The 18,589-nt window shown below is 43.4% G+C and overlaps 1 protein-coding gene across 1 annotated transcript in view; it reads left to right on the top strand.

Annotated features, from left to right (window-relative positions):
* pde6a (phosphodiesterase 6A, cGMP-specific, rod, alpha) overlaps positions 1 to 18,589 on the top strand; it is a 110,159-nt gene that overhangs the window by 61,128 nt on the left and 30,442 nt on the right. The window contains exons 9-13 of the mRNA XM_061891968.1: positions 3,976 to 4,050; positions 11,966 to 12,030; positions 12,337 to 12,403; positions 13,164 to 13,211; positions 17,995 to 18,144. Of these exons, the coding sequence (XP_061747952.1) occupies positions 3,976 to 4,050; positions 11,966 to 12,030; positions 12,337 to 12,403; positions 13,164 to 13,211; positions 17,995 to 18,144 (405 nt within the window). The remainder of the gene's footprint in view (positions 1 to 3,975; positions 4,051 to 11,965; positions 12,031 to 12,336; positions 12,404 to 13,163; positions 13,212 to 17,994; positions 18,145 to 18,589) is intronic.

Here is an 18,589-nt window from a genome sequence, read left to right as displayed (position 1 = left end):
ATACACAGGCAAGCAGTACATGGCCACCGGATCGGACCGGACCCCCTCCACAAGGGAGAGTGGGACATAGGAGAAAAAGAAAAGAAACGGCAGTACTGCTTGTATCGCACATATCACACAAATAAACACACTGCAGGACTGCTTTATCGCACATGATATCACACTAGTAAACACGCTGTAGGACTGCTTGTATCACACATGATATCACACTAGTAAACATGCTGTAGGACTGCTTGTATCACACATGATGTCACACACAAGTAAACACACTGCAGGACTGCTTGTATCGCACATGATATCACACACTAGTAAACACGCTGTAGGACTGCTTGTATCACACATGATGTCACACACAAGTAAACACACTGCAGGACTGCTTGTATCGCACATGATGTCACACACAAGTAAACATGCAGCAGGACTGCTTGTATCGCACATGATGTCACACACAACCAAACCCTCTACAAGACTGCTTGTATCGCACATGATGTCACACACTAGTAAACACACTGCAGGACTGCTTGTATCGCACATGATATCACACTAGTAAACACGCTGCAGAACTGCTTGTATCACACTTGATATCACACTAGTAAACACGCTGTAGGACTGCTTGTATCACACATGATGTCACACACAAGTAAACACACTGCAGGACTGCTTGTATCGCACATGATGTCACACACAAGTAAACATGCAGCAGGACTGCTTGTATCGCACATGATGTCACACACAACCAAACCCTCTACAAGACTGCTTGTATCGCACATGATGTCACACACTAGTAAACACACTGCAGGACTGCTTGTATCGCACATGATATCACACTAGTAAACACGCTGCAGAACTGCTTGTATCACACTTGATATCACACACAAGTAAACACACTGCAGGACTGCTTGTATCGCACATGATGTCACACACAAGTAAACACACTGCAGGACTGATTGTATCGCACATGATATCACACAAGTAAACACACTGCTGGATCGCTTGTATCGCACATATCACACAAATAAACACACTGCTGGACCGCTTATATCGCACATGATATCACACTAGTAAACACGCTGCAGGACTGCTTGTATCGCACATGATATCACACACAATTAAACACACTGCAGGACTGCTTGTATCGCACATGATATCACACTAGTAAACACGCTGCAGAACTGCTTGTATCACACTTGATATCACACAAGTAAACACACTGCAGGACTGATTGTATCGCACATGATATCACACAAGTAAACACACTGCTGGATCGCTTGTATCGCACATATCACACAAATAAACACACTGCTGGACCGCTTATATCGCACATGATATCACACTAGTAAACACGCTGCAGGACTGCTTGTATCGCACATGATATCACACAAGTAAACACACTGCTGGACCGCTTGTATCGCACATGATTTCACACACAAGTAAACACACTCCAGGGCAGCTTGTATCACACATGATATCACACTAGTAAACACGCTGCAGGGCTGCTTGTATCGCACATGATAATGTGCACTAGTAAACACGCTGCTGAACCGCTTGTATCGCACATGATATCACACAAGTAAAACACACTGCTGGACCGCTTGTATTGCACATGATATCACACAAGTAAACACACTGCTGGACCGCTTGTATCGCACATGATATAACACAAGTAAATACACTCCAGGGCTGCTTGTATCACACATGATATCACACTAGTAAACACGCTGCAGGGCTGCTTGTATCGCAAATGATAATGTGCACCAGTAAACACGCTGCTGAACCGCTTGTATCGCACATGATATCACACTAGTAAACACGCTGCAGGACTGCCTGTATCGCACATGATATTGTGCACTAGTAAACACGCTGCAGGACCGCTTGTATCGCACATGATATCACACACAAGTAAACACTATGTGGGACCGCTTTTATCGCACATGATATCACATACAATTGAACACTCTGCAGGACTGCTTGGATCGCACGTTATACTACACAATAATAAACATGCTGCTTGTATCGCACGATATCACACAAGTAAACACACTGCTGGGACACTTGTATCGCACATGATATCACAGAAGTAAAAACACTGCTGGACGGCTTATATCGCACATGATGTCACAGAGAAGTAAACACTGCAGGACTGGTTTTATCGCACATGATATCACACACAAGTAAACATGCTGCAGAGCTGCTTATATCACACATGATATCACACGCAAGGCAACACTCTGCGGGACCGCTTTTAACTGCACATGATATCACACACAAGTAAACACGCTGCATGACTGCTTGTATCGCACATGATGTCACACACAATTAAACACGCTGCATGACTGCTTGTATCGCACATGATGTCACACACAATTAAACACGCTGCATGACTGCTTGCATCACACATGATATCACACACAAGTAAACCACACGACAGCACCGCTTCTATCGAACATGATATAACACTCTGCAAGACTGCTTGTATCGCACATGATATCACACACAATTAAACACGCTGCAGGGCTGCTTGTATCGCACATGATATCACACAAAAGTATACACGCTCTAAGACGGCTTTTATTGCACATGATATCACACACAAACACGCTGCAGGACCGCTTGTATCACACATGATATCATACACAAGTAAACACGCTGCAGGACCGCTTGTATCGCACATGATATCACACACAAGTAAACACTATGTGGGACCGCTTTTATCGCACATGATATCACATACAATTGAACACTCTGCAGGACTGCTTGGATCGCACGTTATACTACACAATAATAAACATGCTGCTGGACCGCTTGTATTACACATGATATCACACACAGGTAAACACACTGTAGGACTGCTTGTATCGTACATGATATCCCACACATGTAAACATGCTGCAGGACTGCTTGTATCACACATGATATCACACACAAGTAAACACTACAGAATCGCTTTTATTGCACATGTCACACACTAGTGAACACTGCAGGACTGCTTGTATCGCACATGATGTCACAAATGAACATGCTGCAGGACTGATTGTATCGCACATGGTAAACATGCTGAAGAACCACTTGTCATGATATCACACACAAGTAAACACGCTGCAGGACTGCTTGTATCGCACATGATATCACACACAAGTAAACACACTGCAGGATGGCTTGCATCGCACATGATATCACACACAAGTAAACACTACAGAATCGCTTTTATTACACATGCTATCACACACAAGTAAACACACTGTAGGACTGCTTGTATTGGACATGATGTCACACACAGGTAAACACGCTGCATGACCACTTGTCATGATATCAAACACAAATTAACATGCTGAAGGACCGCTTGTATTGCACATGGTATTACACAAGTAAACACACTGAAGTATCGCTTGTATTACACATGATATCACACACAAGTAAACACGCTCCAGGACCGCTTGTATCACACATGATATCACACACAGGTAAAAACGCTGCAGGACTGCTTGTATCGCACATGATGTCACACACAATTAAACACACTGCAGGACTGCTTGTATCGCACATGATGTCACACACAAGTAAACACGTTGCAGGACTGCTTGTATCGCACATGATATCACACACAAGTAAAGACGCTGCAGTACCGCTTATATCACACATCTTAGACGAGATTTCAGAAGCGAGTCGATACAATCGGATACTTGTTTATGTATATCCAATATCAATATGAGATTGGCACAGCCCTGATGTATCGCCAAAGACAGGAGACTTTGAACAGAATGAGTGTGCGTCTTTCCAAGTCAGATGTTGGAACTTCCCCGCCAGGGAGTGGTTCCTGAACGCAGCGCGAGTGGGTGACAGATGCTTGTTCTTCCAGGAGATTTTCTTGACCTTTCTTTATTACTTTAACATTACACCTGTAAAAATATCATAAAATACATTTGAACTGATTTGAGTTTGTTAATATGACATGTTTGTGCATTTGTGTACGTGCAGGAGTTCTTTGACCTGTGGCCCGTCCTGATGGGAGAAGTTCCTCCCTACGAAGGACCCAAAACCCCAGACGGCAGGGTGAGCCCCCACCTGCACATCTACCTGTGCAAGGACAAATCAATCTGTTTGGTCAAATAAATACATCAGCATTTATTCACCTACCTAGCATTCCTTGTAGCATCTTGGATGTGCATGTCAAATTATCCAAAATAGTTAGCATGCTAATGTTAGCATGCTAGCAGGTAACATGTGTCAAATACCAAGTTATATGACTCTGAGGTGTTGGTTCAGAAAAGTTAGCATTGTAAAGTGTTAACGTTAACATGCTAACAGTTAGCATGGGGTCAAGCACTAAGTTATATGACTCTTGAGGTGTTTGGCTGTAAAATTGGTTCAGAAAAGTACCAAATTGGCTATAAAAGTTGCACACTAATGTTATCATGTCAACAGTTAGCACGTGTCAAGTATCAAGTTATTTAACTCTAACGTGTTCGGCTGCAGAATCGACTAAAAAAAGCTAGCATGCTAATGTTTGTACGCATGCAATTTCCCCATTGTGGGCTAGATAATCAGATCCCTGACACAAGACTGACGCTTAGAGGTGACAGAGCTTTGGCCGCTGCTGCTCCCAAGCTCTGGAATGACCTACCTCTGAGTGTTAGACAAGCCTCCTCTCTTCCTGTTTTTAAATCTCTCTTAAAAACATACTTTTATTCCTTGGCTTTTAACACTGAGTGATATCCATCCTGCAATGGAGCCCCATTATACACCTGTTCTCAACCTGTTTTTGTGTTTTATTATTATTTTTTTTATCATGTTCTGTTTGTGTCGTGTTGTTTGCTCGGTCCTCGTATTATCTTTTAACGTGCCTAATGTACAGCACTTTGGCTACCCCTGTGGTACATTTTATATGTGCTTTATAAATAAATTTGATTTGATTTGATTTAGATAAGTCTATCCTGTTCTAGAGTACTAACATTAACATGCTAACAGTTGGCATGTGCCAAGTACAAAGTCATACGACTCTGAGGTGTTTGGCTGTAAAATTGGCTAAAACGTTAGCATATGTTAAGTACCAAGTTATATGAGTCTAAAGTGTTTAGCTTCGACATCGGCTGTAAAAGTTAGCACGCTAATGTTATCATGTTAACAGTTAACATGTGTCAAGTATTAAGCCAATTGACTTTGAGGTATTCGGTTGCAAAATTGGCACAAAAACCAACAAAAAACTAGCATAGTAATGTTTGTACGCACATAAATTACCCATTGTACTAACGGTAACATGCTAACAAATCGCATGTGTCAAGTACTAAGTCATATTCTCTGGGGTGTTAGCCTGCAAATTGGCAAAAAAAAAGTTACCATGTCAGTGTTATCATGCTAGCATGCTAATCTGAGGTGTTAGACGGTAAAATTGGCTGTAAAGTTCCATCCATTTTCTTTTGTTGGCATGCTAAAATGTTAACATTAGCATGCTAACAGTTAGTATGTGTAGAATACAAAGTCGTATGACTCTGAGGTGTTTGGCTGCAAAATTTGATAAAAAAAAACTTAGCACGCTAATTTTAGCATGCTAAACTGAGGCATTTGAATGTAAAATTGCCTAAAAAAGTAGGCATGCTCAAATGTTTACATTAGCTTGCTAACAGTTAGCATGTGTAGTATAGCAAGTCATTAGACTCCGAGGTGTACAGCAGCAAAATTTGCTAAAACAAAGTCAGCACGCTAATATTAGCATGCTAATTTGAGGTGTTTGGCTGTAAAAATTTGCTAAAAAAGTTAACATGTTAATGTTAGCATGCTAACATGCTAAAAGCTGAGATGTTTGGATGTAAAATTGGCTGTCAAAGTTGGCATATTAAAATGTTTACATGAACACCAAATCATGTGACTCTGAGGTGTACGGACACAATATTTGCTAAAACAACGTCACCATGCTAATGTTAGCATGCTAATGTGAGGTGTTTGGCTCTATAATTGACAAAAATAAAATGTAGTATGCTAACAGTTAGCTTGTGTTAATACCAAGTGATGTGAGTCTGAGGCTTTCGGCAGCAAAGTTTGCAAATACAAATCATCATGCTAACTAAGCCTTAGCACTTAGCATGCATTGATTGACTTAAATAGCATTGGTTTTAATATTTTTGATGGACTAAATGTTTAAGGTTGTCTTCTTAGTACCCATGTAACCCTGTGATGTCACCACACAGTCATGTGATGTCACCACACAGTCATGTGATGTCACACAGTCATGTGATGTCACCACGCAGTCATGTGATGTCACGCAGTCATGTGATGTCACCACGCAGTCATGTGATGTCACCACACAGTCATGTGATGTCACCACGCAGTCATGTGATGTCACCACACAGTCATGTGATGTCACCACACAGTCATGTGATGTCACCACGCAGTCATGTGATGTCACCACGCAGTCATGTGATGTCACCACGCAGTCATGTGATGTCACCACGCAGTCATGTGATGTCACCACGCAGTCATGTGATGTCACCACGCAGTCATGTGATGTCACCACGCAGTCATGTGATGTCACCACGCAGTCATGTGATGTCACCACGCAGTCATGTGATGTCACACAGTCATGTGATGTCACCACACAGTCATGTGATGTCACCACACAGTCATGTGATGTCACCACGCAGTCATGTGATGTCACACAGTCATGTGATGTCACCACACAGTCATGTGATGTCACCACACAGTCATGTGATGTCACCACGCAGTCATGTGATGTCACCACACAGTCATGTGATGTCACCACACAGTCATGTGATGTCACGCAGTCATGTGATGTCACCACACAGTCATGTGATGTCACGCAGTCATGTGATGTCACCACACGGTCATGTGATGACACGCAGTCATGTGATGTCACCACACGGTCATGTGATGACATGCAGTCATGTGATGTCACGCAGTCATGTGATGTCACCACACGGTCATGTGATGTCACCACACAGTCATGTGATGTCACCACACAGTCATGTGATGTCACCACACAGTCATGTGATGTCACCACGCAGTCATGTGATGTCACGCAGTCATGTGATGTCACGCAGTCATGTGATGTCACGCAGTCATGTGATGTCACGCAGTCATGTGATGTCACCACACAGTCATGTGATGTCACCACACAGTCATGTGATGTCACCACACAGTCATGTGATGTCACCACACAGTCATGTGATGTCACCACACAGTCATGTGATGTCACGCAGTCATGTGATGTCACCACACAGTCATGTGATGTCACGCAGTCATGTGATGTCACCACACGGTCATGTGATGACACGCAGTCATGTGATGTCACCACACGGTCATGTGATGACACGCAGTCATGTGATGTCACCACACGGTCATGTGATGACATGCAGTCATGTGATGTCACGCAGTCATGTGATGTCACCACACGGTCATGTGATGTCACCACACAGTCATGTGATGTCACCACACAGTCATGTGATGTCACGCAGTCATGTGATGTCACGCAGTCATGTGATGTCACGCAGTCATGTGATGTCACCACACAGTCATGTGATGTCACGCAGTCATGTGATGTCACGCAGTCATGTGATGTCATGCAGTCATGTGATGTCACCACACGGTCATGTGATGACACACAGTCATGTGATGTCACACAGTCATGTGATGTCACGCAGTCATGTGATGTCACCACACGGTCATGTGATGACACGCAGTCATGTGATGTCACCACACGGTCATGTGATGACATGCAGTCATGTGATGTCACACAGTCATGTGATGTCACCACACAGTCATGTGATGTCACCACACAGTCATGTGATGTCACCACACAGTCATGTGATGTCACCACGCAGTCATGTGATGTCACGCAGTCATGTGATGTCACGCAGTCATGTGATGTCACGCAGTCATGTGATGTCACCACACAGTCATGTGATGTCACCACACAGTCATGTGATGTCACCACACAGTCATGTGATGTCACCACACAGTCATGTGATGTCACCACGCAGTCATGTGATGTCACCACACAGTCATGTGATGTCACCACGCAGTCATGTGATGTCACCACGCAGTCATGTGATGTCACCACGCAGTCATGTGATGTCACCACGCAGTCATGTGATGTCACCACGCAGTCATGTGATGTCACCACGCAGTCATGTGATGTCACCACGCAGTCATGTGATGTCACACAGTCATGTGATGTCACCACACAGTCATGTGATGTCACCACACAGTCATGTGATGTCACCACGCAGTCATGTGATGTCACACAGTCATGTGATGTCACCACACAGTCATGTGATGTCACCACGCAGTCATGTGATGTCACCACGCAGTCATGTGATGTCACCACGCAGTCATGTGATGTCACACAGTCATGTGATGTCACCACACAGTCATGTGATGTCACCACACAGTCATGTGATGTCACCACACAGTCATGTGATGTCACCACGCAGTCATGTGATGTCACACAGTCATGTGATGTCACCACACAGTCATGTGATGTCACCACACAGTCATGTGATGTCACCACGCAGTCATGTGATGTCACCACACAGTCATGTGATGTCACCACACAGTCATGTGATGTCACGCAGTCATGTGATGTCACCACACAGTCATGTGATGTCACGCAGTCATGTGATGTCACCACACGGTCATGTGATGACACGCAGTCATGTGATGTCACCACACGGTCATGTGATGACATGCAGTCATGTGATGTCACGCAGTCATGTGATGTCACCACACGGTCATGTGATGTCACCACACAGTCATGTGATGTCACCACACAGTCATGTGATGTCACCACACAGTCATGTGATGTCACCACACAGTCATGTGATGTCACGCAGTCATGTGATGTCACGCAGTCATGTGATGTCACGCAGTCATGTGATGTCACGCAGTCATGTGATGTCACCACACAGTCATGTGATGTCACCACACAGTCATGTGATGTCACCACACAGTCATGTGATGTCACCACACAGTCATGTGATGTCACCACACAGTCATGTGATGTCACGCAGTCATGTGATGTCACCACACAGTCATGTGATGTCACGCAGTCATGTGATGTCACCACACGGTCATGTGATGACACGCAGTCATGTGATGTCACCACACGGTCATGTGATGACACGCAGTCATGTGATGTCACCACACGGTCATGTGATGACATGCAGTCATGTGATGTCACGCAGTCATGTGATGTCACCACACGGTCATGTGATGTCACCACACAGTCATGTGATGTCACCACACAGTCATGTGATGTCACGCAGTCATGTGATGTCACGCAGTCATGTGATGTCACGCAGTCATGTGATGTCACCACACGGTCATGTGATGACACGCAGTCATGTGATGTCACACAGTCATGTGATGTCACGCAGTCATGTGATGTCACCACACAGTCATGTGATGTCACGCAGTCATGTGATGTCACGCAGTCATGTGATGTCACGCAGTCATGTGATGTCACGCAGTCATGTGATGTCACCACACAGTCATGTGATGTCACGCAGTCATGTGATGTCACGCAGTCATGTGATGTCATGCAGTCATGTGATGTCACCACACGGTCATGTGATGACACACAGTCATGTGATGTCACACAGTCATGTGATGTCACGCAGTCATGTGATGTCACCACACGGTCATGTGATGACACGCAGTCATGTGATGTCACACAGTCATGTGATGTCACCACACAGTCATGTGATGTCACCACACAGTCATGTGATGTCACCACACAGTCATGTGATGTCACCACGCAGTCATGTGATGTCACGCAGTCATGTGATGTCACGCAGTCATGTGATGTCACGCAGTCATGTGATGTCACCACACAGTCATGTGATGTCACCACACAGTCATGTGATGTCACCACACAGTCATGTGATGTCACCACACAGTCATGTGATGTCACCACACAGTCATGTGATGTCACCACACAGTCATGTGATGTCACCACACAGTCATGTGATGACACGCAGTCATGTGATGTCACCACACGGTCATGTGATGTCACGCAGTCATGTGATGTCACCACACAGTCATGTGATGTCACGCAGTCATGTGATGTCACCACACGGTCATGTGATGACACGCAGTCATGTGATGTCACCACACGGTCATGTGATGACACGCAGTCATGTGATGTCACCACACGGTCATGTGATGACACGCAGTCATGTGATGTCACCACACGGTCATGTGATGACATGCAGTCATGTGATGTCACGCAGTCATGTGATGTCACCACACGGTCATGTGATGACACACAGTCATGTGATGTCACCACACAGTCATGTGATGTCACCACACAGTCATGTGATGTCACGCAGTCATGTGATGTCACGCAGTCATGTGATGTCACCACACAGTCATGTGATGTCACCACACGGTCATGTGATGACACGCAGTCATGTGATGTCACCACACGGTCATGTGATGACACGCAGTCATGTGATGTCACCACACAGTCATGTGATGTCAGCAGTCATGTGATGTCAGCACACGGTCATGTGATGACATGCAGTCATGTGATGTCAGCAGTCATGTGATGTCACCACACGGTCATGTGATGTCAGCACACGGTCATGTGATGACATGCAGTCATGTGATGTCAGCAGTCATGTGATGTCAGCACACGGTCATGTGATGACATGCAGTCATGTGATGTCAGCAGTCATGTGATGTCACCACACGGTCATGTGATGACATGCAGTCATGTGATGTCAGCACACGGTCATGTGATGACATGCAGTCATGTGATGTCAGCAGTCATGTGATGTCACCACACGGTCATGTGATGACATGCAGTCATGTGATGTCAGCACACGGTCATGTGATGACATGCAGTCATGTGATGTCAGCAGTCATGTGATGTCACCACACGGTCATGTGATGTCACCACACGGTCATGTGATGACATGCAGTCATGTGATGTCAGCAGTCATGTGATGTCACCACACGGTCATGTGATGACATGCAGTCATGTGATGTCAGCACACGGTCATGTGATGACATGCAGTCATGTGATGTCAGCAGTCATGTGATGTCACCACACGGTCATGTGATGACATGCAGTCATGTGATGTCAGCACACGGTCATGTGATGACATGCAGTCATGTGATGTCAGCAGTCATGTGATGTCACCACACGGTCATGTGATGTCACCACACGGTCATGTGATGACATGCAGTCATGTGATGTCAGCAGTCATGTGATGTCACCACACGGTCATGTGATGACATGCAGTCATGTGATGTCAGCAGTTATGTGATGTCACCACACGGTCATGTGATGACATGCAGTCATGTGATGTCAGCACACGGTCATGTGATGACATGCAGTCATGTGATGTCAGCAGTCATGTGATGTCACCACACGGTCATGTGATGACATGCAGTCATGTGATGTCACCACACGGTCATGTGATGACATGCAGTCATGTGATGTCAGCACACGGTCATGTGATGACATGCAGTCATGTGATGTCAGCAGTCATGTGATGTCACCACACGGTCATGTGATGACATGCAGTCATGTGATGTCACCACACGGTCATGTGATGACATGCAGTCATGTGATGTCAGCAGTCATGTGATGTCACCACACGGTCATGTGATGTCACCACACGGTCATGTGATGACATGCAGTCATGTGATGTCAGCACACGGTCATGTGATGACATGCAGTCATGTGATGTCAGCAGTCATGTGATGTCACCACACGGTCATGTGATGACATGCAGTCATGTGATGTCAGCACACGGTCATGTGATGACATGCAGTCATGTGATGTCAGCAGTCATGTGATGTCACCACACGGTCATGTGATGTCACCACACAGTCATGTGATGATAACAGTCATGTGATGATAACAGTCATGTGATGTCAGCAGTCATGTGATGATAACAGTCATGTGACCCACTCATTGGCTCTGACATCTTTGTTTTATTTCCAGGAAATTATCTTCTACAAAATCATTGACTACATTTTGCACGGCAAAGAGGACATCAAAGTCATCCCGTGAGTAGTGTCATGTCTAATAATAATCGATGTAACATGCTGAGGTGCAAATAAACAAACCAGCTTCACAAATAATAATGTGATGGATGATACAAATGATGGATAATAATAATATGGATAATAATAATATGGATAATAATCTGATGTGTGTGTTGTGTTGCTAACAAGCTTAAGAAGACGATGGACAGAACTAATCACTGCTGTCCAAATAAATAAGTGCTAGTGAGGATTTTTTATCAAAACTTAATTCATTTAAAAAAAGATATCATTTTTGAAGTGTTTGAGAAAAGTGTGTATTTGTTGCAGGAATCCTCCAGCAGACCATTGGGCTTTGGTCAGCGGCTTGCCCACATATGTTGCTGAAAATGGACTGGTCAGTTTCTCTTTATCATTCTGTGTGTGTGTGTGTGTGTGCACGCAGGGTATATAGTATGTGCCTGCCTTGAATTACTGCCGGGTCAAACTCGCTTCGCAAAATAATTAGCGCATGCTTAGTATTACCGCCTGGTCAAACTGCTGACATGACGAGTGAGATTTCCCCTGTCATTATTTTCAAAATGGAGGAGGCTGATTTCAATACCAGTAATTTGAAATCGCATAAAGGGAAGAAGATTAAGAGCTATTCAGTAAGATTTAAAACCCAAGCTTACATCACACTCAAATTTTTACTGCATACCTTTGGTAAGTGCCGAAGTCAGAAGAGGTTTTAAATGAATTACCGCCCCATCAACAATTCAAGGAAATATGGTATATATATATATATATATATATATATATATATATATATATATACACATATATATATATGTGTGTGTGTGTATATATATATATATATATATATATATATACATATGTATATGTGTGTGTCTATATAATTATAAATATGTATGTAATCGCGCATGTGAATGCTCTAATTCCGGAAAAACGATACTCTAGTGATGTTAATATATACCTAAATTACACACATTGAAAGTTATTTTGTTACTACTTTAAAATGTACAGTATTCTTGTACTTAAAAAAGCACATTTTCATACTGCTATGTTGATAAATGTGTCAGCATGTCCTGCAGCAGATGAACAAAGTGTCAGTCTATAAAGTTGTTTTTGTCCAAATTTTTTCTTCTCTTCAACAGATTTGCAACATAATGAACGCCGCGGAGGATGAATTTTTCAACTTTCAGGTAAGACAGCTTGAGTGTGAAGAAGCATTTCATCAGGTACACCTGCAGATAGTCCAGGTAACATCTGCATGATGGCACAGCACCAACAATCTTCAGCAGATAAATCAACACCTGGAGGACAACACTCACCTGTTCTTGTAGATCAGGGGTCAGCAACCTTTACCACTCAAAGAGCTATTTTGACCGATTTCACAAAATGAAGAAGACAATGGGAGCCGCAAGCATTCTCGCTAATAACTGCTGGTGCTCACCCAGATAACAATAATAACTGCTGGTGCTCACCCAGATAACAATAATAACTGCTGGTGCTCACCCAGATAACAATAATAACTGCTGGTGCTCACCCAGATAACAATAATAACTGCTGGTGGTCACCCAGATAACAATAACTGCTGGTGGTCACCCAGATAACAATAATAACTGCTGGTGGTCACCCAGATAACAATAATAACTGCTGGTGGTCACCCAGATAACAATAATAACTGCTGGTGGTCACCCAGATAACAATAATAACTGCTGGTGGTCACCCAGATAACAATAATAACTGCTGGTGGTCACCCAGATAACAATAATAACTGCTGGTGGTCACCCAGATAACAATAATAACTGCTGGTGGTCACCCAGATAACAATAATAACTGCTGGTGGTCACCCAGATAACAATAATAACTGCTGGTGGTCACCCAGATAACAATAATAACTGCTGGTGGTCACCCAGATAACAATAATAACTGCTGGTGGTCACCCAGATAACAATAATAACTGCTGGTGGTCACCCAGATAACAATAATAACTGCTGGTGGTCACCCAGATAACAATAACTGCTGGTGGTCACCCAGATAACAATAATAACTGCTGGTGGTCACCCAGATAACAATAATAACTGCTGGTGGTCACCCAGATAACAATAATAACTGCTGGTGGTCACCCAGATAACAATAATAACTGCTGGTGGTCACCCAGATAACAATAATAACTGCTGGTGGTCACCCAGATAACAATAACTGCTGGTGGTCACCCAGATAACAATAATAACTGCTGGTGGTCACCCAGATAACAATAATAACTGCTGGTGGTCACCCAGATAACAATAATAACTGCTGGTGGTCACCCAGATAACAATAATAACTGCTGGTGGTCACCCAGATAACAATAATAACTGCTGGTGGTCACCCAGATAACAATAACTGCTGGTGGTGACCCAGATAACAATAATAACTGCTGGTGGTCACCCAGATAACAATAATAACTGCTGGTGGTCACCCAGATAACAATAATAACTGCTGGTGGTCACCCAGATAACAATAATAACTGCTGGTGGTCACCCAGATAACAATAATAACTGCTGGTGGTCACCCAGATAACAATAACTGCTGGTGGTCACCCAGATAACAATAATAACTGCTGGTGGTCACCCAGATAACAATAATAACTGCTGGTGGTCACCCAGATAACAATAATAACTGCTGGTGGTCACCCAGATAACAATAATAACTGCTGGTGGTCACCCAGATAACAATAATAACTGCTGGTGGTCACCCAGATAACAATAATAACTGCTGGTGGTCACCCAGATAACAATAATAACTGCTGGTGGTCACCCAGATAACAATAATAACTGCTGGTGGTCACCCAGATAACAATAATAACTGCTGGTGGTCACCCAGATAACAACAATAACTGCTGGTGGTCACCCAGATAACAATAATAACTGCTGGTGGTCACCCAGATAACAATAATAACTGCTGGTGGTCACCCAGATAACAATAATAACTGCTGGTGGTCACCCAGATAACAATAATAACTGCTGGTGGTCACCCAGATAACAATAATAACTGCTGGTGGTCACCCAGATAACAATAATAACTGCTGGTGGTCACCCAGATAACAATAATAACTGCTGGTGGTCACCCAGATAACAATAATAACTGCTGCTGGTCACCCAGATAACAATAATAACTGCTGGTGGTCACCCAGATAACAATAATAACTGCTGGTGGTCACCCAGATAATAATAACTGCTGGTGGTCACCCAGATAACAATAATAACTGCTGCTGGTCACCCAGATAACAATAATAACTGCTGCTGGTCACCCAGATAACAATAATAACTCCTGGTGGTCACCCAGATAACAATAATAACTGCTGCTGGTCACCCAGATAACAATAATAACTGCTGGTGGTCACCCAGATAACAATAATAACTGCTGGTGGTCACCCAGATAACAATAATAACTGCTGGTGGTCACCCAGATAACAATAATAACTGCTGGTGGTCACCCAGATAACAATAATAACTGCTGGTGGTCACCCAGATAACAATAATAACTGCTGGTGGTCACCCAGATAACAACAATAATAACTGCTGGTGGTCACCCAGATAACAATAATAACTGCTGGTGGTCACCCAGATAACAATAATAACTGCTGGTGGTCACCCAGATAACAATAATAACTGCTGGTGGTCACCCAGATAACAATAATAACTGCTGCTGGTCACCCAGATAACAATAATAACTGCTGGTGGTCACCCAGATAACAATAATAACTGCTGGTGGTCACCCAGATAACAACAATAACTGCTGGTGGTCACCCAGATAACAACAATAACTGCTGGTGGTCACCCAGATAACAACAATAACTGCTGGTGGTCACCCAGATAACAATAATAACTGCTGGTGGTCACCCAGATAACAAGAATAACTGCTGGTGGTCACCCAGATAACAATAATAACTGCTGGTGGTCACCCAGATAACAATAATAACTGCTGGTGGTCACCCAGATAACAATAATAACTGCTGGTGGTCACCCAGATAACAATAATAACTGCTGGTGGTCACCCAGATAACAATAATAACTGCTGCTGGTCACCCAGATAACAATAATAACTGCTGCTGGTCACCCAGATAACAATAATAACTCCTGGTGGTCACCCAGATAACAATAATAACTGCTGGTGGTCACCCAGATAACAATAATAACTGCTGGTGGTCACCCAGATAACAATAATAACTGCTGGTGGTCACCCAGATAACAATAATAACTGCTGGTGGTCACCCAGATAACAATAATAACTGCTGGTGGTCACCCAGATAACAATAATAACTGCTGGTGGTCACCCAGATAACAATAATAACTGCTGGTGGTCACCCAGATAACAATAATAACTGCTGGTGGTCACCCAGATAACAACAATAATAACTGCTGGTGGTCACCCAGATAACAATAATAACTGCTGGTGGTCACCCAGATAACAATAATAACTGCTGGTGGTCACCCAGATAACAATAATAACTGCTGGTGGTCACCCAGATAACAATAATAACTGCTGGTGGTCACCCAGATAACAATAATAACTGCTGGTGGTCACCCAGATAACAATAATAACTGCTGGTGGTCACCCAGATAACAACAATAACTGCTGGTGGTCACCCAGATAACAACAATAACTGCTGGTGGTCACCCAGATAACAACAATAACTGCTGGTGGTCACCCAGATAACAAGAATAACTGCTGGTGGTCACCCAGATAACAATAATAACTGCTGGAGGTCACCCAGATAACAATAATAACTGCTGGTGGTCACCCAGATAACAATAATAACTGCTGGTGGTCACCCAGATAACAACAATAATAACTGCTGGTGGTCACCCAGATAACAATAATAACTGCTGGTGGTCACCCAGATAACAATAATAACTGCTGGTGGTCACCCAGATAACAATAATAACTGCTGGTGGTCACCCAGATAACAACAATAACTGCTGGTGGTCACCCAGATAACAATAATAACTGCTGGTGGTCACCCAGATAACAATAATAACTGCTGGTGGTCACCCAGATAACAATAATAACTGCTGGTGGTCACCCAGATAACAAGAATAACTGCTGGTGGTCACCCAGATAACAAGAATAACTGCTGGTGGTCACCCAGATAACAAGAATAACTGCTGGTGGTCACCCAGATAACAATAATAACTGCTGGTGGTCACCCAGATAACAATAACTGCTGGTGGTCACCCAGATAACAATAATAACTGCTGGTGGTCACCCAGATAACAATAATAACTGCTGGTGGTCACCCAGATAACAATAATAAGAGCGTGCTATGAAGCCATTGCCTTTGATGCCTTCTACAACATGTTCAAACTGCTTGCCAGTCCAGTATCATGTTGTATGTGGCTTCCGCATATACACACGTATGAAATTGCAAGCCATACTGGCTGATACAGGTTACACTGAAGGTTGTGATATTAACAACTTTAACACTCTTACTAATATGCGCCACAAGTGAACCCACACCAAACAAGAATGACAAACACATTTCGGGAGAACATCCTCACAGTAACACATTATAAACACAACATAACAGTTACCCAGAATCCCGTGCATCCATGACTTTCCAGACTATATTATACACCCCCCGCTAGCAATAAACCCCGCCCCCACCCCGCTCCCTCCCTCTGTGCGTCAGTTGAGGTGGGCGGGGTTAATAATAAAATTAAAATAGAAAATTAAATTACACACACATATATCCTTGTAGTTGACTTTAATAAATGTTTGGCTGGAATTTTATTCAGCAAAACCTGTTTTATTTTAAGTAATGTAAACATTTATCAAAGCGGTTCTTTATTTCATGGAGGATTGTAGTTAATCATAGAACTGGCACCCAAGTGGTATTAACAAAATATTGATTTTGAATTGAGTCTGGATTGTGAATGGAATCTGAGCAGCCCTAATAAACACCTGTGCTTTTATTTGTGTGTTGTTGTCGTCACGCAGAAAGAACCTCTGGACGACTCCGGCTGGACCGTCCGGAACGTTCTGTCCATGCCCATCGTCAACAAGAAAGAGGAGATTGTGGGCGTGGCCACCTTCTACAACAGGAAAGATGGAAAACCCTTTGATGAAATGGACGAGACGCTCATGGAGGTGATGTGTGTGTGTGTGTGTGTGTGTGTGTGTGTGTGTGTGTGTGTGTGTGTGTGTGTGTGTGTGTGTGAGGGTTCAGCTCATTTTAAAAAAAATCTGTCTTTTTCCAAAATTGTCATATTTCCGGGAAGTTCCCATTGAAATGAATGTGACATTTTTCAAGCTCTTCAAAGCATTCCAGCATCAACATCCTGGACATTCACACCAACACTTTCCCAAGTTCCAAACCAAAATACAGTTTTCCTGTAAATTGCAACTCTTCAACATTCAAACCATTTCAGCATTTAAACGATTTCAACGTTCCAACTATTTCTACATTCATCCTACATTCCATTAGCATTTCACTTTCACTTTCAGTTTCTACTTTCATCGTACTGTCCTATTTAGCATTTCAGTTTTCAGTTTCACTTTCAGTTTCTACATTCATCCTACCTTGCTTTAACAT

This window comes from Nerophis ophidion, linkage group LG29 (genome assembly GCF_033978795.1).
Source record: "Nerophis ophidion isolate RoL-2023_Sa linkage group LG29, RoL_Noph_v1.0, whole genome shotgun sequence".
In the NCBI taxonomy this organism is placed as follows: domain Eukaryota; kingdom Metazoa; phylum Chordata; class Actinopteri; order Syngnathiformes; family Syngnathidae; genus Nerophis; species Nerophis ophidion.
The sequence above is the reverse complement of the archived record's forward strand: the minus strand, read 5'-3'. Positions and strand labels throughout refer to the sequence as shown.